Source organism: Trematomus bernacchii, unplaced genomic scaffold, assembly GCF_902827165.1.
Source record: "Trematomus bernacchii unplaced genomic scaffold, fTreBer1.1, whole genome shotgun sequence".
Classification (NCBI taxonomy): Eukaryota; Metazoa; Chordata; class Actinopteri; order Perciformes; family Nototheniidae; genus Trematomus; species Trematomus bernacchii.
The window spans coordinates 8,723,492-8,748,290 of record NW_022987513.1 but is presented as its reverse complement, the minus strand read 5'-3'; the positions used below and the strand labels follow the sequence as shown (position 1 = coordinate 8,748,290).

General features: G+C 40.4%; 1 protein-coding gene across 2 annotated transcripts; it reads right to left on the bottom strand.

Moving 5' to 3' along the window:
• Positions 1-12,735: 12,735 nt before the first annotated feature.
• Positions 12,736-23,932, bottom strand: LOC117499283 (flocculation protein FLO11-like). Of its 2 annotated transcripts, none has more exons than XM_034151644.1 (15): positions 23,819-23,932; positions 23,526-23,626; positions 22,270-22,394; positions 21,758-21,824; positions 21,252-21,370; positions 20,479-20,659; positions 19,796-19,962; positions 18,363-19,064; positions 16,048-16,102; positions 15,841-15,941; positions 15,480-15,592; positions 14,807-14,966; positions 14,140-14,245; positions 13,701-13,756; positions 12,736-12,920 (listed from the first exon to the last, which is right to left on the bottom strand). In XM_034151644.1, the coding sequence occupies exons 3-14, from the start codon at positions 22,372-22,374 to the stop codon at positions 13,728-13,730; spliced, it is 1,905 nt and encodes a 634-aa protein (XP_034007535.1). In that variant the 5' UTR covers positions 22,375-22,394; positions 23,526-23,626; positions 23,819-23,932; the 3' UTR covers positions 12,736-12,920; positions 13,701-13,727. The 2 variants fall into 2 exon arrangements, with proteins under 2 accessions (XP_034007535.1, XP_034007536.1); XM_034151645.1 differs by having other exon boundaries at positions 14,807-14,942.
• Positions 23,933-24,799: the final 867 nt, after the last annotated feature.

Below are 24,799 nucleotides of genomic sequence, written 5' to 3'. Positions count from 1 at the left end.
ATCAGCAGATGGCCTTACATACATGTATCTCATAGCAGGAGAATGTCTGCATTCACACACGAAATGCTCATAGACAGTATACTCAGGGTGATTTACCGTACGGTCAGTACATTATAGTTGGCGTTCCTGGCGTGTATGCTACCAAGCTACCGTTCATAGCGTGTATGCTACATAGCTAAACAACTAGGCTACCTCAAGCTAACTGTGTTGATTAGATAGATAGATTAGATAGATACAACTACTACTAACGAATCTAAAACAACTAAGTTTCTCTAATATTGTGTGATTTGCATTTGATTTCGTCCAGCCAGATCAGGAAACTCCTGGCGTATCTGGCGGACAACACACACACGGGATGACCCACTCTGATGCCTCGTCCTAAAAAGCCCCGGCAGCCGCTTACAAAGCTGCGATAGGCAAGATGCCGAAAACGCCTATAAGGGGAGGAATGGATGATATACAGTGTATATATGTATATTTACGCATGTTCATTTTGTACATTTCTAAAAATAAAGTTTGATGGAAATACTTAGTAGGCCTATCCTTTCTTCCCTGAATTATTTGCTCCTATAACATATCATTCATATATAGCAAACCATGATTTGATTTCTCATCAAACAGTAGTAGTTTATTACAGGTAAAAAATAACTTACTCTTCTATAACAACAGTTGTAGGTACAGTTCGGTTAGTTAGCGTATAAAATATACGGCTGTACCGACGCCATTATAAGACTGATGTTCCGAGAGCGAGCCGAAAAAAGCACTGTTAGACATGGGCGGAGCCTCTCTGGTGGTTGACTAATCAGAACAGAGTGGCCGAGCTGACCAATCGGAGCACACTAGGCTCACAGGGAGGGGGGGGGCAAGAGCTCCAACGAGTCGTTTAGTGGAGAGAGTGAATACTGCTGAATACACATACTTGACAGAGATGCTGTATGCGAAACCAATGTGAGTTTGGAAAATTGCACAGTATAAATATATTTTAGTATACCTCAACAATGGAATTATGATCAGTGGAAATGGCCATGACATGGGACCTTTAAGTGTAATTTGGCTTGGCTTCCTATTTATGGACATGCTTTTATTTTGAAGGAGAGTTAGCGCAGTTGACAGGAAGTTGTTGTTGCTTTGGAAACAACGTGACGGAGATTAACGGAGAAAAGTAATATCTACATATAAAGACGGAGAAAGTAAACGATAACGTTTATGGTTAAGTGTTAGCACCCCCCGAAGAGGCACAAGCTCTTACGTTGATATTGGAGATTTCAATAAATTCAATTTGAAAAAAAAACGGGAAAAAAAAACGAAAAAACAAACAAAACGAATATCCGAATAACGAAATTGAAACCCGAATAGTACTCCAACGTACGAATATTCGGATATTCGGGTACAGCCCTAACTTATTTATATCAGTCAAATGTCACAGAGGTGCATTACATTTTGTTTTATTTGGCTCTAATGAACTTGTTTTTATTTTAAAAGGGCCTTAACTTTTTAGCATACAGAGCCACTCTGAGGTCACAAGGTAGATAACAATCTCTATATGTGAATCTGTGCAAAGGGATTAGTAATCCAAGCCCTCTATCATTCACCAATACATACAAATGATAAGAAAAAGATGAATGTAACTTGATTCATAAACTGTTTTGAATAGGATGTCTTACCTCTGTGGGAGTTTGGATCCAGACGGCACGGCCTCTGTGAAGAAACAACAAGAAGCCAGTGAAATAAGAAACAAATCAAATGGTTTACTGATGATTCTTTCCATTTTTGCGTTTCTCGCTGTAGGTAATGATCGGATAGTTAAAAAAGAAGGTCATGGGATCAAAGTTTGATGTGTTAACCAGAATATTAAAGTTCTGAATCAGGGACTCGCTATGGGTCATCACGAGGGCTACGCCATCAAACTTTATTATAAACTGCTCAGACAATTTTATTTTTTATTACTGTATTTTGTCTTGATAACGCCTGGTAGACCACAAGTTGACATCTTCACATCGTTTTTTTTTAAGATATTACATTTTCAACTGGATAAATTCGAGAGAAGTAGCAAAATCCTCACATTTTACAGGTTAAAAATTCTAAAAGATGAATAATTTGACTATCAAGAAGTGTGCAGATACATTTTCTGTTGATAAATGTATAGTTAAAGCTCCAACTCAGTTTCTGGCTTCAGGTGAGTAAGGTTGTGTTTCTCTTACCAAAAACCTTTACTATGGAGCTAGAGGAAATAAACTAGACACTGAAAGGCCCAATTTGTTTAGCATGCTTACACGCTAAACTAAGATTCTAAATAATACCCTGTATATGTACCCAACATCAGCAGGTTGGTTTGCTGACGTAGGCATTTAGCTACAAACACTGTGGCCAAGTACTTTGAACAAGTGTCAGCATGACTGCAGCCACTTAATTAAATTAACACTTAATTTCAGACTCACCTGAATCTCTGCTCTCTGTTTTCTCCAGAGCCGACAGCAGATTTCCCTTCTGAAGGTCAGAAATATGACAACAAATATATATTATCAAAAAACTGGTCAGATCCAATACATGAAAAGTTTTTGTTGCATGTTATTGCATCTCAAACCATTGAAATGTAATCATATTGTCAGTAGATCACTCTTGTATTTCTGTGTGTGTGTGTGTGTGTGTGGGTGTGTGTGTGTGTGTGTGTGTGTGTGTGTGTGTGTGTGTGTGTGCGCTTACGGCTGCATTGGATTGACGATTCAAGGATTGCCTCTGGATGCAGAGCTCTGTGTGTCGGCTGTAGTCTCTCAGGGGAACAGCTTTCTGACAGATGTAACATTTCTCTTGGATCCTGTGGAAAATAAAACCCAGTCAGAAAACAACAACGTGTCTGAAAACACTGAGCTGTCCCTGTAAATACACACAGGTCGTACCTACTTACTTGCCAGTGTTGGAGGGTTCGCCGGTCTCTGCAGAACTCGCCTCGGCTAACCTTGGTCTCTTCCTACGAGGCTTCAATGACACTATAGAGAGGAGAGGAAGGGGATGTTTAAAGCATTAATAATCACATAATTTTAAACAAGACGTTAACAGTTACATGACGATAAAGAAGTTCTGGCATTAAAAAACCTGTTCCCTTTTCATCTAAAACTGCAGATTACATTGACTATAAATGTTACTGCACATCATAGACATACCAGAAAAACATTTAAACAGATGGGCTTGAAATAGAAGAGCAAGTCGATGTGATATTGTTGAAAATGTATGTCATGAATATCTAGCAATATTTAAAATGTGATAAACACAAGAAAAATGAATAACAAATCACAAAAACGTTCCTACTCAGCAGAAATGACTTTGCCTCCAGAACCTGTTTTTCCTTCCAACTAAATATTAATGAAATATATTTTTGTGGGTGCTTCATCCCCTTGTCAGCCAGCTGTGAAGCCCTTTGAACTGCATTTACCTGTGTGAAAGTTGATATGAGGGCTTCAGAATATAATAAAAAAATGTTTGAAAGAGACCTCGTGTGTTAACAGAATATAGTTTCTTGTCACCCTTGGAAACAGTCTTTTTCCGGCTTCCTCGCGCCCTCCTCTCCGTCGCAGTACGCAGCGTGCCTCTCGATCTGCGTCAGCGGGAAGGAGCTCTGACAGATGGGACAGTCCACTCTGTCTTCAGAGGGGGGGGCGGCTGGTTCCAGTTCAGGAGACGACGACCTTTGAAGCACTCGATATTTGATCTCCTCCACATCTGGATCCAGCTCCTCTGTCCTCTTTTCATGCTGTCCTCCAACATCGCTGCTGCTAACAGGGACGTTCGTCTTTTTGTCCACTGGGGCTGAAAAAAGTCACATACTCATTTTAAGGATTATCTTCTTAAAGACATGTACCTTAAAAATCAGGAATCCTTTACTTGAAAGGTTACAGTGTTACATAGGGGTGTAACAGTTCACAGAATTCACGGTTCGGTATGTACCTCGGTTTGGGGGTCACGGTTCGGTACAACAAGAAAAAGAAAGTCCCAAATGCATAATTCCAGGTTTGTTGTTATTTATTTTTGAACAGTAGTGCAAGTTTCAGTATACAAATAAGGAACTTCATTTTGAATAATTAACTGTATTACACAGTGAAAAAAACAACAACTAACAGTACCACACACACTCAGATGGCCATATTATCTATAATGGCTGATGTCAAACAAAAAGGTTTCATCAAGCTGTAAAACTAAAAAGAATGTCTTGAAAATATTACAAAAATAAATAATAAGAAATTGTTTCCAGGGTGCATTGCCGTTGAAATATATATGCCAATAGCTTCCGTTATTTATTTTGGTCTCTCGCTTTCATGTCTATTGGCTTCTTAAAAACAGCGGGGATAAGCTGTTGAACTGCTGTTGTCTTTTGCCGGGCTCTGGTGATTGGCAAATCTGGGTGATGCCTTCTGATATGATTTAGCATGTTTGGCTTGTGTTACCATTAGCATACCGCACCGCTGTCTAACAACGCCGACACACCGTCCTCGTCCGATCCACCACTCGTACTCCATCGTTATTGTAGTCCACAGGGAACCCGAAATGTTCCCACACAGCTGATTTAAAAGAAGCAGGTGGGTCTTCTAGCTCCTCTGTGTTATAGTCTAGCAGATATGTGAAATATCTGAAAGAATTGTGCTTTTGATGATAAAAACATGAGCTTTGGCACACTGTTAGAGCATGCCCTAAGGAAGATTTTTGGCTATAGGGCCATTGCATATTAGTCCATTGGTTGTTATTTTACCAGTAGCTTAGGATCTAGACCACCTAGGATCTTGATTCTGGTGGCTAATCCTACATTTTCAAGGACGAGGAATGCAGTGGTACTATTTACAACATGCTAGAATGTAGCTAAATCCATGTATCTGGTATTCAGGGAACAAAATACACAGTAAAACCATTAACATATTTATTATGGTGAAGTAATACATGTTACATAATATATATGTAATATTACAGGTTTTCAACTAAATGCAGAGTTAGTTCTGAAAACACAGTCCCCCACAGTAAGAGCAGTGCACTGAATTGCTGCCTTGACACATTTGAAAATTGTCCACTGCACCCCTTTTTGCATCCAGTCACCTGGGGATGGGAGTTCAGGGGCTGCAAACATCATCTGTCCCCAGCAGTGACCAGCTTGGAAGGCAGCTCTCTTTGTGTGCTGAATCAATGCTGCTTATGTTGGGGGGAGTACTTCAATTGTTATATCTTTCTGGGTGAAGAGCTGCTTGCGTGCCTGATTGACTGACTCCTGGCTGCTAGTGCGGTCATACAATACCAGAGAGCACTGTCACACTCACTTCTCTACATCCCCTCTTCTACGACCAGGCCAAATCTGTGGCCATGATTCGTCATTCCATGGATGTGGTAAGGCAGGCATTGGAGATTCTGAATCCCTTGTCAGATACCAATCATTACTCTGGATCAACCTCTATACGCTGTGGCAAAACAAACCCAGTGGAGCTGGCCAGCAACTCACGGTGAAGATAATTTTATTGTGATGTTTGTTGGGTTTCACATTGAGATGGCAGCACTCAAGGTACTTGGCAAGCTCCTGGAGGGGTAGCGGGTGGACAAGAGCAGTGTCATGTCCCCAGTTCCACTTCTGGTCTATCATCCTGTAGCTGGAAATAGAGTTGATGATCTATGTGCGATCAATAAGAGAGGCTGACTTCCTACTTTATATAAATGCCCTGACCAAGATTGTGCCTTGGTTCCTTGCTCTGGGACACACCCACTATGCCGGATGGACACCAGTCCACTTGCGTGACATGATTGTGCTAAAAGATAACCATCCTGATGTCCATGGGCAGTTTCTGAAAGGAAAGGCTGTGAAGAAGACGACATGCAGCTTCTCTGCTATTGCCATTGACCAAGCCCACGAGCAGAACAATGCCTCCGTGAAAGGTGATAGTGATGCTGACAGAGAACCCTGCAGCTCTGCGATGATGGATGCTGTCTGGCCCCGAGATGGCATGTGTGGTTGGAGAGTTTGAGGCCTCCACTGAGAAGAGAAAGAAGACTGACACCCGGCACCATGAGCAGACCAAACATGCACAAATGGCATTTGCACGAGATGTTAAAGCACTAACTGGTGCTAAAGAAGACATGGGCAATCCATGCTGTGAAAAGAGCATTGTAGATCTTCTTGTACTGGATACTAGAGATCTTGCCGATGCAGCAGTCATTGACACTCTGAACCAGATTGAGAAACTTGGACAGGACCAGTATGACACCGACAGTGGAGGAAATAAGTATTTGATCCCTTGCCGATTTTTTTTATTCACCCACTTACAAATAAATGAACAGTCTATAATTGTAATGGTAGGTTTATTTTAACAGTGAGAGTAAGAATATAAAAAAGAAAATCCAGAAAATTACATTATATAAAAGATACAAATGTATTTGCATTTAACTGTGGGAAATAAGTATTTGATCCCCTTGCAAAAAACAATAATTCTTGCTCCCACAGACCGGTTAAATAAGTTCTCTTCCTTTAAGAAAGTACTCCTAATATCAACTTATTACCTGTATAAAAAACACCTGTCCACAGAATCAATAAATCAGATTACAACCTCTCCACCATGGGCAAGACTAAAGAGCTGTCAAAGTACCTCAGGGACATGATTGTAGACCTGCACAAGGCTGGGATCGGCTACAAGACCATCAGAAAGCAGCTTGGGGAGAAGGAGACTGTTGGTGCGATTATTCGGAGATGAAAAAAAAATAAAATGGGCATCACTCAACAATCAATCGCCCTCGGTCTGGGGCTCCACACAAGATCTCGCCCCGTGGGGTATTGATGATGATGAGAAAGGTGAGGTATCAGCCAAGAACTACACGGGAGGTACTTGTTAATGATTTCAAGGCAGCTGGGACCACAGTCACCAAGAAAACTATTGGTAACACACGACACCATAATGGATCAAATCCTGCAGCGCCTGAAGGCCCCATGCTCAAGAAGACTCATGAAAGGCCACCATCATTGTCACAAATGGGCAAGCTGAGAACTGGTACCCAGTCAGATTGGTGGGCTGTTTGGAGGACCAGATTTCTTTACAAGAGAATGCATCTCACCCCACAGTACAGGTCATCATCCTTGATGGAGCTGCTCTTATGAACATGCTATGACCTGGTGCTGCTAAGACGTTTTTTGATTATGTGCAGAAAGTGTTCTCACCATACTGACATGCTCTCAGCTGGAGCATGTTAGCAGAGTCGATGTCGTGTGGGATGAATATTTCCCCGAAAGTCTGAAGGCTGAAACACGCAGCAAGAGAGGGAAGGAAGTTCATAGACACGTTGAGCCATCCAGTGTCATTCCTGGAAACTGGCCAGAGTTTCTGCGCATTGAAGACAAGAAGGCTGAACTGTTCTCCTTCCTGGCAACCAGTGTGACAGCTGGCAAACAAATAATCAGTATTTGCACCATGCACACATGAGGAGGATATCCACATCCTACTGCACCTAGGAGATGCTGTGAAGGAAGGGTATAGCAAGGTGTCAATACGCACAGTTGACACGGATGTGGTAGTACTGGCAGTCACAGTAACCCAATCCCTCAACATCACTGAGCTGTGGGTTGCCTTTGGAGCTGGGAAGAGTTTTCGGCATTTAGCAGCTCATGAAATGGCGAGATCACTAGGTCAAGATCGATGCATAGCCTTACCAATGTTCCATGCATTTACTGGATGTGACACTGTGTCATCTTTTGATGGCAGGGGCAAGAAGACGGCGTGGGATACATGGATGACGTTTGATGATGTGGAAGAGGGGTGGAAGCAGGCCCGTCCCTCCCTACACACAGATCACGCAGACTGGGTGGGGCCACACCTCGCGGAGGGGGCCTCACCTCGCGGAGGGGGCCTCACCTCGCGGAGGGGGCCTCACCTCGCGGAGGGGGCCTCACTTCGCGGAGGGGGCCTCACCTCGCGGAAGGGGCCTCACCTCGCGGAAGGGGCTTCACCTCGCGGAGGGGGCCTCATCTTGCGGAGGGAGCCTCATCTTGCGGAGGGGGCCTCATCCGAAGCGCAAATGCGGCGCACCTTTATTCGCTTATGCGGCGCAATTACTGTAAGCGCGCCACAGTTTCGCCGCTGCGAGGCTCCGGCGTATGTTCCCTGAATACCAGATACATGGAGTTAGCTACATTCTAGCATGTTGTAAATAGTACCACTGCATTCCTCATCCTTAAAAATGTAGGATTAGCCACCAGAATCAAGATCCTAGGTGGTCTATATCAGGGGTGGGCAAACTTTTTGGCTCGGGGGCCACTATGAGTTTTAAAATTTAACAGACGGGCCGGGCCAGTAGCAGATCGGTGAAAAAATATTTAGCTGTCCACTCCTCATTAAACACTCGGCACTCATTGTCGACTTTTCTTTTCTTTGGTCCACTCATTGTTACAGATGCAGGTTCAAAGGTGAATTAGGTTCAAAGGTGAGTTATTGCGTCATCGTTTGCGTCATGACGTAATCGTTTACGTGCCTTCTTATGACCCACACGGAGTTTTACGTCGCTGATTTTCTCCGCAACACCGCTCACAACAACATCTGCGTCTGCGTCGGGTCGTTTTTAATCATACGAAGCCAGATTAGATTAAATAATTGCTTCTCCAACCTTACTTTCTCCAGAGTGCCGTGGTGCATTGTTTATTAATGTGATTCAGCGGTATTACCGCCCGCTGCAGTGCTGCTCGTGCACCAGAGTTTATTCTACTGTTAACTCAAGGCAGCGGCCGCTGTGAAGTATTCACTGTCCAACTGTCACACAAGCAGCTGATAAATATCCCCCATCCCCATCAGTGAATGTGTTTCAGTATGAAAGCTGTTTGGCATCACAACGCTGTTATGAAAGTTTCTCTGGCATTCTACAGGTGATGTTAGCATAGCAACCGAAGCTAATCAGACTATCTCGACTACTTGTTGCTATCATATTGTGGCATAAGCCGTTTTCTACACAAAATAAACAGAATCACACTAAGCTGGTTAGTGTTGCCTGACTTTATATAAGTGTGTTTTATAAGTGTGTGGTCGCGTTCTAGTCCCTTTTCTCAGCGCTACTGCTTGTTACAATTTGTATTCGCTGTACTACTAACCGTGAACTGACCCCCTCCAATGTAAGCGTGACGTATTTGGTGGGTTGCCGACTCCAGCAAAAGGTAATTTGTGTCTAGAGTGCGCCATCTAGTGGGATCAACTGAAATGCCGGGTATTGCAGGAAAAAGGCTAAATGAATGCGGTCTTTACTATAATTTGGACAATTTTGTACCAATATTCGGCGGGCCGGATTAAAAAGCCCAACGGGCCGTATATGGCCCGCGGGCCTTAGTTTGCCCATGCCTGGTCTAGATCCTAAGCTACTGGTAAAATAACTACCATATTAAAAATGGCCACCATTGGCGCCATTGGACAAATATGCGATGGCCCTATAGCCAAAAATCTTTCTTAGGGCATGCTCTAACAGTGTGCCAAAGTTCATGTTTTTATCATCAAAAGCACAATTCTTTCACATATCTGCTGGACTATTATCTGAAATCGCCATTCTAACTTTTCTTCTTCTTGTATTTTGTTCGTTTTGTTGTGTTTTCTTCTTGTTCTTCATTTGTTGTTTAAGGGCGGCTGGCAAACAGCTTTTAGGCGCAATACCGCCCCCTGGATTATATAGTGTAGTGGATACTGCCCAAAGTGACAGACTTTTTTCCCACTCATAAAAAAAAGGCGTATTCGTTGTGTGACTGCATGAACCGAGCCATGACGGTTCGGGACGAATACGGATACCGTTACACCCCTAGTGTTACAGCAAAGGGCTGTGCAGATAAAAAGGCAAAAGGCAAATAAGAAGAGTAGACTAAATAAAGAAGCAAGCACATGCTTAGTTACAGGGGCGGATCTAGAAAAATATTCATGGGGTGGCAAGAGGGTGGCAGGAGATTTTGAGGGGTGGCAGGAGATTTTGAGGGGTGGCATCCCCTAGTATATGCTGATTTAATCCCAGTCATATCAATCAATGTTAACTTGGAAAGCCACAATATTGATATTTTAACTCAATAACATAGGTGACATTATTGTGGCACATCAGTAAAGCCTTACATATAAATATATAAGGTGGCAGACATAATTTAATGAATTTTAACTGAATGAGTTTGTTTCACTCTTAGACCAGCAGGGGTACCAAATCTATGCTGACTGCTGCAATAAGTACATTAATTAACTGTCTCATCGATGTTTGTCTGAATGAATATGATAATATTAACAATCATATTATTCCTATCAGCTGTCAATCACTGTTATGATTCACATATCCATTTAATATTGAATATATATATATATAACATTTTTTGGAGGAGTTAATGATGAATGTTCCTCAAGATGCTTGCTCACCCTCCTTCAAAATTTGAAAGACAAGTAATTACTATCATATATCAAAATTCAAAAGATTCAAAAGAACAGTTCAGCGCCCCACGACTTTATTGCAAACAGTTACAACCTTGACTTTATATCAGTTAGGGTTAAAAAACGTGTATTCACCTAAAACATATACATCGCTGCAGTTATTATCCAGTGGAAAGCCCTTACCTACTGGCCTAGTTAAATCAAAGTGGTTACTTTTTTTTGGCTGGGCAGTGAAGTTTTACACACCGTCTTATTTCGACTTTCTCAGGACTTAAAACTGTTTTTTGTGGGCAGACCCCCACAAAGAAAAAAATATATACACACATACAAGGTCATCATCTTAACAGTTATTTATGATCATCCGTGAGCAGAGCATCAAGTTGGCATGCCTATAACAGCTGAATGCGGCGATTACCATCTTGTTCAGCAAAACGCCTCACAAAATGAGTAAGATCCAAAGCTTTAGTGCGTTTTGATTCAATGCTGAGTACAGCCAAACTTGACAGTCTCTTCTCTGTCATTGTAGACCGCAAATACCTAATTCCTTGTTCGAATGCTTCTCGTTTTGCGCCGTCCTGTTCAAATGAAATAGCCGCCAATCATATTTCCACGCTCGCGCCAGGGCCGGGGGAGGGGTTACAAGGCTCGCGTCTTGTGCTGCATTCACTTGCACTCGGACATTAGAGATTTTCTCTCATAAATGTCCGATGAGCCACAACTTTTCTTTCAAAACAAAGCTGCCAACTGGGGTGGCAGCTGGGGTGGCAAGGCTATTTTTTAGGGTGGCAGTTGCCACCCCATGCCACCCCGGTAAATCCGCCCCTGCTTAGTTATAAAACCAGATTAGTACACATCCATGGTTCAAAATAAGTAGCACCACTGTATATATTGTTAACTTGTTGTGCTATTAAAATATATATTTCTTTTTATTTCCCACTATTTAAAGGTGGGGTAGGTAATTTCGGAGAAACCGGCTCGAGATCGCTAGAATTTGAAAATACACAACCAGAGAAAATCTGCCACTTCCTTACAGAGCCCCTCCTCCAACACACACGAACGCGCACATGACCAATGAGGGCACGAGATAAGTTTGTGCACAGATGGAAGGCTGACAGGCAGGTAGGCCATCCAGTTATTTTAGCCGGGCCGGCTAAAATGATTAGTCGTGCTTTTTACAGTACTACGGCTTCCACAGATGACATTTTTTTATGGAATTTTTGTCAAAGCACTTAAGATATTCATTGCTATCGGGATGTTAAGAGCATTCCATGGAATATAACAAAAAGTGTATCTCGAGCCGGTTTCTCAAACTTACCTACCCCACCTTTAACTCTAAAATGGAGCAAAACCCAATGGACCCAACGCAAATATTATTTTAATCCTGATGATTGATTCCTTTATTTGGATCAAGGTTAACAATTGCGGGGATTGAAATGTAGGGAGAACAGCTTAGAGAGGGGAAGGAAAGTCAACATTTTAGGCAAACAGGAAAAATATGTCAAAGTGAATACATCTGCTTGTTATTAACAGTCTGTGAGCCGTACCTTCCACCTCCATCTCCTCCTGCCGCTCAGCCTCGGCTGGAGAATCCACCTGGAGAATCACCTCGACCTCCGGCCGCTCTGGACTCATTTTACACTCAGACTAAAATCCAAATAGGAAAAAATGTTGTCATTATATGAAGAGGAAGAAGTGGTAAAATAGCTGTTGTCATGTTAAATGTATTCTGTACGGTTCTCTTCTGTGATGTGCAGACACATGTTTCTAATAAAGAAGTTCATCTTTACATTGTATTTTGAAAAAACCTGCCAGGTAAACTATGTCGTCGTATCAGGGTGAAGCAGGAATAACATGTCAGGTTGTTGATTTGTGAATGAACCCAATCTGAACATCCTCCTTAACGCTATTGTTGTCAATTGTCTCTTTCACAATGTTTAAAAACCAAAGAGTTAATGAAACAAAGTTGAGAAACCTCTTAAGACTTTCGTGTTGCCGTGCAGATTTAGGTATTTAATCTCACCGATGCCCCAGCGCTAGTTCCCATCATCAGATCTTGCGTGCTGTCGTCATCGTTGCCACTCAGCTGGGTTTCTGTTGTTACAAACAAGAGATTCAAAGGACTGTTAGCAGGTTCATAATAAAAGGCCTTTTGTGCATGCGAAAAATAATCACAGGAGAAGCCAAACAAACAGCAGACTCGCCTGGTGAGAATTTAACAGTCTTTTGTTCGCTTGACAATAAAAAACACTCTTCTCATTAACGATCAAATACAACATAAATACATTTCATGACAATAACAACCTCAAGCTCCTTAATGATAGTCAATAGAAAAGAGCTTCCGTACCTGGACAAACCTCACAGTCCTCATCAGTGTCTACATGTCCTCCTTCTTCTGCCTTCTTCTCCTCCTTCTCTTCTTTTTTACTTTCTCCTTCCTCCTCCTGCTTCTCTTCATCCTCCTCCTCTGCCTCGGCTGGACAGGAATCGTCTTCTTCAAACACTTTTTTACCTTTTAGTCTGAGGCCACTCCTGGAAATGCAACCAAATAAATAAATGTTGTTTGGTTTGATAATGACTTCACCCGTTCCACTTCATCATTTTGTGTTCTCTCTCTGGACAAAATGGCACCCATAGGTCGATACAATGCAACATTAAATATGCAACTAGTTTGATCAGTGATTAACCATTGTACGGATTTTTTAAACTAATATGCTGAACATCTAGCTTTTCAAATGTGAGAATGTAATGCTTTCATTGTCGCATGTAAAAAAATGTTGGTGTCACAAAAAGAAAACGCTCCTTCAAACCCAACAATCATCTTGATAGTTACGTTTTTACTTTGGTCTGATGAACTGAGTTGACAATTATTAACTAGTGACATCTAGTGGCAAAAATACTTACTGTATCTGTACATAGTTCACCGATTCTGAAGTGCATTAAAACTGGAAAATAATGTGAAGAAGAGCCCATAAAATGCCAGCATGCATAATAACTGTACTAACTTTTCGTGTGGTTTGGATGGTCAGTATTATAAATAATTCAGCTTCACGCAGAAGTTAAAGAAATAAGTTATGATGGACATTGAATGTCTATCTTTTTTCCAAAGACTGTAAATAATGATATATACGCAGTGTTTGTTATTTTAAATATCTGAGATGAACACTTTCAATGTAGTCTTTGAGTACAAAAATACAAGCATTTGAGCTACCTCCCAGTGTCCCTTTACATTTGGTAGTTGTATCCTGTAGATTGTGATGGCTAACAGGATTATATCAGAGAAATATCCCCGTATTAGAAGTGCTGCCTTACCTTCGTTGAACCGGCTGTGGAGGTGATTCAGGAGCTGACTCCGGTGAAGGGGATTTCTATGGAATAAAATGAAAAAATGTTGTTAACCGACTCACAACGAACCGTTTTAAACATCAGATATATTTCATGATCCATGGTGTTCTTATTTAAATGTTATTATATTGACTCTTACACATTTATTTTGTACATTTTATTGATTGGCAAGTTGTATCCATTGTCATTTGTTTTTTCTAAATTTGAAGCACTTTATGTTGCATATTTGTGTGAAAGCTGCTATATAACTAAATAAAGCTGAGCTTACTGTTTATGAAGCATATAATATATAGCATAAAATGTAGCAGGGTCAGACCTTTGTTTGGCTCAAGATCCTACCCAGTAACTAAATAATAAAGCCCATAAATTCACCCGTTACAGACTCATGTTAAGATGGTTATGTTACCTCCGGCTGTGGCAGGACGGCCCCCCCCCCACTCGGCCTTCCTCAGCAGGAACCTCTGCGCCTGCTTCAGACTCTTCTCATAAACCTCCATCTGAGCCATGATCACCTGCAGGATGGATGAAAGTGAGAAATCGATATCGAATGCTAATGCTTTTTTATTGTTTCTGTAATTCAGTAAAACATTTGTATTAAAAGGCCAAATGAGCCAGGTTTCCATACAACTTTAGAAGATTGTAAATAAATTGAAAGAAAAATAAAGCATGAATTGCATGAGCAGTGACAATTTTAACAACATTTTGAGAAAACCTGCAAATAAAATAAGGATTAGCACTAATGGTAAGTGCATATTAGTTGGTTCTTGTGGCTTAATGGTTGGTGTAGCAAAATAAGTTACAGAACCAGCGATAGAGGTAATATTCCAACCTATAAACGTTTTGTGATGTGGAAAGTGTGTTGCATAAAACTTGGCCATGTCATTAGCAACCTCAGTAGAAGCTTTGAATGAAAACAAATGACACTTGTAGAGCCCAAGTTACGAAATCAGAGAAAAGCAATAATTCCTTACATTTAAGATGCAACCAGGAACTATAACGATGGTTTAAAAACTGTCCTGAAATAACACTTTGTAACTGTTCTTTCTTTTTTTTTTTTTTAAACAAATCTTCACCTGCGTGTATTTGTCTGGGTCCAGGCCTCGTGGACAGAAGGGAACCCCCCAGTAGTAGCTCACTGTCGGCCCCTCTGCAGGCTCACTGCTGATTGGCTGTAAACGTCGCTCTGTGGCTACAAGCTGCTGACGGCCGCTTGATGTGGGAGAGGCAGAAGGTCTGAGTGCCAAAACAAACAGAGTTATAATGAGCATAACAGTTATAATATAATGAGGCTTGCAAATAAAAGTGTCTATGACCCCAGCCATGTCCTGAACAGCGAATATGAATTGTTGCCATAAAATTGGAGATTTACGATTTAATGAAGTTAGACTAAAGCACTCCTGTCAATCTTTAAATTAAATATAAAGTTTAATCCCAGATCAAATGTAGGGTCAAGGGTCTTCAACATGTTGTATTTAGTGATGTTATGTTGGTTGGTTAAATGGCTGTTCCCTTGTTTACTGTTTTAACTAGTTGTCATTGTTTATGTTGCAAATGCAGCTGCTGTGATGGCAGAACATTTTTAGACTTGATCAGACAATAAAGCATTATGGTACTGTAAAGAGACCTCCCTCAACTCTTTAAATAGACAAGTATACAGTGATGCTTGTTACTCACTGAATGTGTCTGACTGCTTAAGTTACATTAAAAGCTAAGAGTGTGTTCTCATGAGGTTGTTTGTTCCTCTACCTGCTGTTCGTCCCTGGAGAAGCTGCGGTCACATGGTTCGGGGGGGCGGTCTCACTTTCTGCCTGATGAAGAGGTCTCTCCTCTGGGAAGACCGGGCTGAGAGACCCCGTCGGCTGGAGGGGAGAGATGGATGTGAGAAATGGTGACTTTTCATTCACGTTTGAATACATATCTGTTGCTCTAGTACAGGGGTCAGCTACCTTTACTATTAAAAGAGAGCTTTTGACCTCTTTTGCCAGCAAATTAAGTTTAATCTGGAGCATACGTATTTGATAACACAGCTTTTACAGTTTTATATATAGTCTATATATTTTGGACAACATTTGAATTCTGGTTTGCAACAGGGAGGAAGGCTCTGTACCGTGACGTCGTTGTCCTCTCCAGACCAGAGTAACACCATATCACTGGTCAGCTCCGACTCTGCCGAGTTTCCCTCTTTACATATTTCATGCTCTGTGTTATCTGAAACCACAAAACAGAGAGCCACTGAAGAAAAGGCTCTGACTTTTCCTGACCGGACATTAAAAGCATTTAGGAAAATAAACCTCCAAATGATGTTTCACTGTACCTGACAGAAATGCCTTATTCAACCTGAGATCTGGATTGTGGTCTGGCTTGCTGTCCTATATTCAAAAGCAAGAAAAAAAAAAAAAGTTTTCAGAACAGATGTTTAAATATTACAACTTTAAAACAACAAGAGCAAATTACACTTTCATCTAAACCCGAGGCTACCCATACAATTTAATTCAGTATTTAAATATAAACAACATAAAATAAACCAAACAAAAATAGGCTCTATAACAGCATTGGACCACTTGCTGCTGACATGAAGCTGATAGTGAGTAATCCTTTTATTAGTTATTTATCACTGTATAATAAAAGTATTTTTTAGAGCTTCACCAACAAAGGCTAAACATCAACCAACCAATAAAAGTCGATTTTGTTAGATAAAAAGAATGCTGTGATAACATCTATCTAAATACATTTTGTACGCTCCGGAGTTATTGGAAATATTCAGAAACAATCAACCACTGAAATCTAATCCTATAAATAATATGAATCTAATAATAATAGTGTATCTGTATCTTTATCTGCAACTGTGCAGTAACACAGCTTTGAAACACGATGAAAAAACATGTAAAATAAATGTCCCAGTGTGGTATTAGATTTGTTTTTAGAATTAAAATGTAGGAGTAGCCGTTGTTGACTGATTCAATTATTATCATCATTTGTTTACACCACAAATAGTTACTTCCAGCAATTGTCACCAGGGGCCTCATTTATAAAGCCTTGCGTAGGATTCACGTGGGAAGGTTGCTTACGTAGGACAAAGCAAATAAATACGCAGACATTTTCCGATTCATAAAACACTGCGTACCGGCGTAGGACTTGCGTGCGGCACGTCCTACGCCGGTTTCCCTTTATAAATCACAATCGACTCGAAATGCGGGGCAGCTTTTGCGGGCTTCACGTAACGCCCATATTTGCCTATAAATAGTCAAAGAAACGCCCATTCATTCATTCATTGTGACTGACTGCATGAAGAAGATCGCAGGAAATGACGACAGAACAGCTAAAAAAGACATCTCACACCGTGTCAGATTTTGGTTATTTTGGGGAGGTCGAGATAAATCATATTGTTTGGTGGATGCAGTTTGAACCAGAGTAGCAGCATGGAGGTCGGATCGTCACCAAAATAAATAAATAAGTGGTCCGAAAAAGGTTAATGACAACAAAAATACACATAGCCTTCCTCAGGCAGTGTGTTTGTACCGGGGACAGGAGACACCCTCTTGATGAGAAACTGTAAGAAATGATCGGGGAATCCCTCCGGAGTGGAGTCATGACGACTGGATCTGAATTATTTTTGTTGTATTTGGTGGTTTGTGTTCCAGCTGTCGATCAGCAACTATATATCCATAATCCACCAGTTAAAGGAAATACAACTAATGTGTTGTGTTATATTAGCTGTACAATTTACCACATATGGTGTTCTTAGTTTCCATACCTCCTGTGTTTTACGAGCGACTTATCAAGTCTTGGCAAACGGCATAAAACATGATAGTATATAAAACCATGCTCGTATCTATACAACCTATAGAAATGCAAAACGGCGTCAGTTTAAAGTAATTCTGTCCTCCTGCTTACCGCATCATTTATGAGAATACATTTCTTAACAAGAGAACATAATCGAGGGGTGATCAATAACATTTCCGTATTTATTTATTTCTCCAAGTTATGTTTTTGTGTGCACTGAGGAGTCTCAAACAGGCGTTTGTTTAATCATTTAAAGATTGGCTTTAATCAATTTGTGAAAATGAATTCTTCATATTTGATAAATGAGAGGTAACATTTTATTTATGGTATTATTTCCACATATTTCTCTCCATTCTCCCTTCTGCCAACGGTGTCGCAGTTTCTCGTCTCTCCCGTTTTTGTGCTACGCATGGGTCAGAGTTTGCGTGGAGGACCGCACATTTTTTTTTAATAAATCGCAAACATTGCGTAGAAACTGGCGTACGCCATCTTTTGAGCGTACGCACCGTTTATAAATGAGGCCCCTGGGTATGGTTTAAGGTATTTAGTCCACCTGTTGTGTTCTGGGTTTGTGTGATTGGAAAAAGAAGGTGATTTGGTTCGGATCATTTTGTTGACCGTATGGTTCTACTTTGGTTATTGTTTGTATAATTTTCTTTATCAAACATTGTGAAACTTAACCTCAGTACCGACTGCTTATTGGGTAAGAGTCACAATGACGAGCCAAGTTTAGCCTCCTAAGCGACATCATTCATTGGAAGTTTTGAATATTATGTTTTTCTTTTTTTAAATTAAGCTACGAGGATTCACATTATTCCGTCCTACTTGTCTTGCGCCTGAACTCACCAGACTCTGAGACGGATCCCTGGTAGGGGTTGAATTCCCTTCACTTCCTGAACCCGAGGAGTGTGTCTGCACATCAACATTCATATGTTCTCGTTGTCCAGTCCTGCCGAACACTGGGCTTTTACAAAATCCCTGACTCTGCTCTGCCTGTCCTCCGTCGGTCTCTGAGGACACAGGACTCCTGCAGGTTGCTGATCTTTCCGAGGGATGGGGGTTATTGGGAAGGCCGGGACTTCTTGGGAATACTGGGCTCTTGGGCGGACAGGAAGTGGACCTCACAGAGGGGGTTAAACTATCCTGGGAGGAAAACGTGAACCCCGATTTACGGTCTTGGGGTTTGCAGGCACTTGCAGACGTCTTGTTTTGAGTATTCCAGCCAAACACTGGACTTTTAAAATACTCTCCATCGTCTCCCTCATCGAGGTCGGAGAAGAGAGGACTCCTGCACAGTGGGAGCTTACTGGAGAGTTTACTGGAGAGTTTGGGGCTCTTTGGGAACGTCGGGCTCTTGCGTGGAGCAGACGGAGACTCTCGTGTGGAGGTCAAAGTGTCCTGAGAGCACAACACAAACCCTGAGCTCCTGCAGGTCTGCAGCAGGTCCTGGCTCAGCCGCGGGACGAGGACCTTGGCTCTGCAGCCCGGCGAGGGGAAGACGGGGGATTTAGGGGGCTGGCAGTCCTCGATCTGGGTCGAGTCGGAGCTCTGATTCAGAATCAGAATCAGAAACAGGTTTATTGCCAAGTAGGTTAAAACATATACGAGGAATTCTACTATGACATAATAATTTCTAGGTGCAAAACATACATTTTAAAGCATCTCAAACCTTAATATGTACACTTACTTATTTAAATGATGCTACTAATTGTTTAGCCATGGATGAGTACTTATTTGTCTTCATTTTATTATTGCTTGCCTTTTGCTATAACGTTGTACATTTCCATGATGCGGGACTTCTAAAGAAATGCTGATTCAGATTCTGATACATAAAAACAGTCAAAGAAGATAAACTGTCATGGCAATAATAATAACAAATAAAAAAAATAAGGCTAAAAAAGAGAATTTAGTCAAAAGAAAACCAATAGTGAAATATTTTGATAATGTATTTCAGATTTGTGTCTATATCTTCTCTAATGTGAGTTGTCTCAGTGTCAGTAACTGAACGTCTTTGGGTTGTGGACGGTGGGGAAACAGGGCAAAAAATATCACATTGTGTTCTGGATTTTTGTGATGAGATATGTTAAATTATAAGAATTATAATTGCTAAATTGTATATTTTTGAGTTTGGCATTTAAAGACATGGGCTAAGGACGTTAGAAACTGACCAGCAACGTTTTCTGACATGGAATAGATTACTAATTGAATTAACAACCAAAAGATAACCAAATAAACGGATCAATCTAAGGATAAATAGGGTAGAAATGAGTTTATCCGACCTGTGGGGAGTCCAGAGGCGCTGACAGGCAGTCTGAGCTGCCGGGGGAATCCTGAGCGGAGATTTTCTGAGACTGTGACAAATCTGGCATCTCCAGCAGAGGGCTTCCTTCTTTCCTTTTCAACTTTTTTCTCAAGGTATTACTTTCACCTCCAGTTCCTTTGGCTCCTGAACATACAATACAGCATGTTTGAAGATAAACTTTATTGATTTCAATTTGGGAAATATTTTCGTTACAGTAGCATGTAAACAAGGCATTGAAGAGGAGTACAAAATAAACAGACACAAACATCAAATATAAACATCTCAAAATAAAAAATAAAAACACAACTTTATCGCAATGGTACAGTAAGTCTTATTAAACTCACTGTAAGAGCCATTTAGACGTATAAATATGTATAGTAAATGTTTGTGTTGTCAAGACGGTTGTATATACTAGCAAGCGTTCAACCCCGTGATTGTGTGATAATGTGTTATTCTACTAAATCCAATTTAAAGTGTCGATAAGTGTTAAGTTGGTAGTGGACCGCCACGTGACGTGTGGATTTGGAAGCTGTGATTTCTTTAAATAAACCCTGAAGACTTTCCTTCTGTGACTACATTGATTCAAGATTCAATTCAAAGGCTTTTTTGTCATATGCACAATAGCTAGAGTGTAGTTCTGTAGTAATGTGACCGACTCACCTTGGTTCAGGTCGGTCTCTGCTGTGCGGATGTCCGCTGACGCTCCCTGGTCGATGGCAGACGCCGTCTTCCTGCCTGAGTACAGGAGTTTCCGTCGGGAGCAGACGCCGGGTGAAGCCTCTGCATCGTCCAGCAGGCTCTGACTTTGGGACGCCGGGCTGGGTTGTGTCTGACTGACAATCTGTGAGAAACAAACAAGACAAATAGGTATTAAATAATTATCTAGATACTATATTAGCTATTTCAACTAGATTGACGTAATTAGTGTCAAAGATTGATTCCTCTTCCCAGTCATTTATTATTATCTAACTAAAATAATACAATGATAGTTTTCTGTTCATCCTCAGATACAAACAGAAACAGCTTCTAGTACATTCTGCATGTCTTTCCCTGTTAGATGAAGTGAGTGAATATAAATGTAGAAACATATTTAAGATAATAATATGTGTTCCGTTTCAACTTTTATTTATTCATTTATTTATTTCCAAATGTATTTATGAATGTATTCATTGTCGCATTTAATTAATCCTGTATTTATTTCCAAATGTATTTATTCTTTTAGTTATTTATTCCAGTATTTATTTCCACATTTATTTATTCTTTTAGTTATTTATTCCAGTATTTATTTATTTATTTCCACATTTATTCACTTATGCTGTATTGATTTATTTTATTTATGAATGTATTAATTCAAACTTATGTAAGGTTCCCTCCTCTGTATAAAACCTTCATAAAAGGGAGGATTTAAAAAAAAAAAACTCCTCTTTACTCACGCTCTCTTGGATGGCTTTCATCATGGCCTCCTCCTCTTGCTGCTGTCTGAGCGCCGTGACGCTGGCTTCCTGTTCGCTCAGACGCAGAGCCAAGTCCATCATCTCCTCCTCCGTCATCTCTGAGGACAACAGAGACACGAGTCAGAAGTCAGGGTTGTTTTTATCACATATTGATAAAGAAAATGGTTTTAGATTCTTACTTTTGTCGATATACATGACAATTTTGAGAATGACATAGCATCTCAAAGAGATTCAGGAGCTTCAATAATGAATGTTATTACAAGATAATGTGAAAAATCCATAATTTTAAGAAAATTAATAGTAGCAGTAGTATTTTGTTTTGTTTGTCACAGTAATAACATGTGTGTGTTTCAATTATTTTGATCATTTCTAGCTCAATTCACTTTATATCTGCCATTCTTCAATTGTTCAATCTTACCCAATGTTTACGCCGCACATACGCTCAATGTTTTTGAAATGACGTTGGTACCCTAACTGTGATGTACCTTGTTTGGATTTGTTTTCCCTCTCTATCTTGCGTTTTTTTGTTGTTAATGATGACAAGAGCTCCTCCTGGAAGAACAAACAAACAGAATTAGTGCGGTTAATTTCGTGGAAGTCTTAGGTTTTCTGGATCTGTGTCTTCCGAGGTGTAACTCATTGTCTTTTTTTAGCATGCAAATTATCATAAAACCACCACTCACAATTGACTATCTAGCCACAACTGAATCATCACATCTGTTTGTTTTTTAAAAGAGTGTTTAAGATAAGATAAAATAGAAACTACAGGAAACCTGCAGAGAAAAATGTCAAGCTTTAATCCAACTATTAATTTAAATTCAGGAAAATGTGGGTAGAAAACAGCTGCTTGCAACGTAAATGAAAAATAAAAACATTGTCTAATCCCCGAGCTCCACCTGCTAATGTACTATTAAAAACTGCTTCAGTGACGCTGGATTTAGACATATGAACCTGTATTTATCTCAGCTAATTCTAACTAATGTTCACATTTCCTTACATTGTTGTCTTCGTCGTCGTCGTCCTCCTGTGAGTTGTTGTCTACCTGTTGGCTTCCACAGGGAATGTCGCTGGTATCCTTCAGTATTTGCTTCCTTAGAGCCATCTTGGTCTGCTCCTAAGAAACTTTGATACAAAAAAAGACACAGAAGAGACTTCAAGAGTTAAATTTTCCTCATAATCCAGTAGTTTCAAATACAGTTTCTCAACACCAAGCGTTTGCGCTGGTGTTCAATCGGGCCAGAGTTAAGGTGACAGAAAAAACAAAACATTTGTATTACTATTTTCATATAAAAAAAATACAATCTGTAATAAAATCTAATATAAATAGTTGTACAGTGTAATTATACAAGGCTTAATTGATCTGTAGTTGGAGTTAAACTATGGAATTCTTTACCAAATAATTTAAAGGTGGGGTAGGTAAGTTTGAGAAACCGGCTCGAGATACACTTTTTGTTATATTCCATGGAATGCTCTTAACGTCCCGATAGCAATGAATATCTTAAGTGCTTTGACAAAAAATCCATAAAAGAAATGTCATCTGTGGAAGCCGTAATACTGTAAAAAGTACGACCAATCATTTTAGCCGGCCCGGCTAAAATAACTGGATGGCCTACCTGCCTGTCAGCCTTCCATCTGTGCACAAACTTATCTCGTGCCCTCATTGGTCATGTGCGCGTTCGTGTGTGTTGGAGGAGGGGCTCTATAAGGAAGTGGCAGATTTTCTCCGGTTGTGTATTTTCAAATTCTATCGATCTCGAGCCGGTTTCTCAAACTTACCTACCCCACCTTTAAATGGGGGGTCAAATAAATAATAATTAGACAGTGTGAATATGTCAGGTAACCTTTTTTGCTGATGGTAGAGTATAAGTAAACTAATAAAAACATAAATACAATTTGGAGTAACTGTGTCACATGAAATGTGAAATCAATTGTAGATTTCTCCTGAAGATATTCATATAAAATGGAAAAGAAACACTAAAATACAGGACGTTGAAGATGTGGAAAATACTAATATACTCTTTGTAATGTTCTTATTTGTTTTAAATAAGACACCGTGTTGACTCTTAAACAAATAAGAACATTACACTCTTCTAGTAAAATATTTTTGTAAAAGTAATTTACGATAGGCTATATCGGTAATCAAGTGGTGTGCCTCATAAGACACAATTATTATTTTTTAAAGATTATTATTTACTAATATGGGCATGAACTAAGGATTCTGATTAAAAAACGTGCTTTTGTCGGAGCAGTTACCTGATGATGATGATGACGATGAAGAAGAAGAAGAAGAACAAGATGAAGATGACTTGTCTTTTTTTTCCCCTCTCATCTGTCTGGGACATACGAACTTGGACCTTAAACAATAACAACTTAAGTGTAAATAAAAAGACTAAATGAGAAGCCCAAAACGACTGAAATCAGATAAATGCACACAATTATCGGTAAAGCTTCCTTTAAACGTCTTCCATTTGTGTGTTTATTTGTCAAACTGCTACGTGAAACAACAACAAACCGCATAATAATCGGAGTAGAAACATCACACTCACATCAGAGTTTTCCTCACTTTCGCGGCGCCATGTTTGTTTCTGTTGACGCAAACACGTGACTGCTACGTAAGGCGCGTCTTCCACGGTGCCTTCGGGGACAGTCGGTCAAATGTGTATCTGTCTGATATCTTCAGGAATTCTATACATTACATATCTTAACGTCTTTTATGCTTTTACTCTAGGACCATAGGAAGAAAAAAAACTGCACATACTACCATTGTGGAATCACAATCAGCCAGATCACAGATACAAGGTATAGGACTAGGTCGGAATAATAATAAGTAGAGTCAGTACCAGGGCTGGACTGGGACAGGAAATCGGCCCTGGCATTTAGACCCAGACCGGCCCAAATCCATAAAACAAACGAATAGCAGCGGTTCCTGACAAGAAGAATAACTCAGTATAATTAAAAAAAAACGCTATTATTATCCTTTTTACGTACCAGGGGCAAACAAAACTAATACATACCACAAGTATGTATGTGTAACTATCAATCATTAGAAATTAGACCTTCAAACCCTCTCACAAAGCGAACAGTGACGAGCACTAATAGGGGGGTCTGGGGGGGTATGCCCCCCACAGAAGAAAAGTTTTAAAAATAACCCCTTAAATGATGACTTCTAGTGAATTTAGGGGGGGGGGGGGACCCTATAGTGCCCTGCCTCCCCTTTCTATGACAACACAATAGAGATAGGACCAGATGAGTCTACACAAAAGATGCCGTCGACTCATCCTGTAGACTCTACAGGATGAGTCGACGGCATCTTTTTACATACATTGACGCTTTCATTTAATTTTACCATCCTTTTTTTAATCGCTGTAATTGTATTGCCTTTTTCATCTATACACACGACACCTATTGCACGTCTGTCCGTCCTGGGAGAGGGATCCCTCTTCTGTTGCTCTCACAGAGGTTTCTTCCTACTTTCCACTGTTAATTGTGGGGTCTGTTTTGGGGAGTTTTTCCTTGAGCGCTGCAAG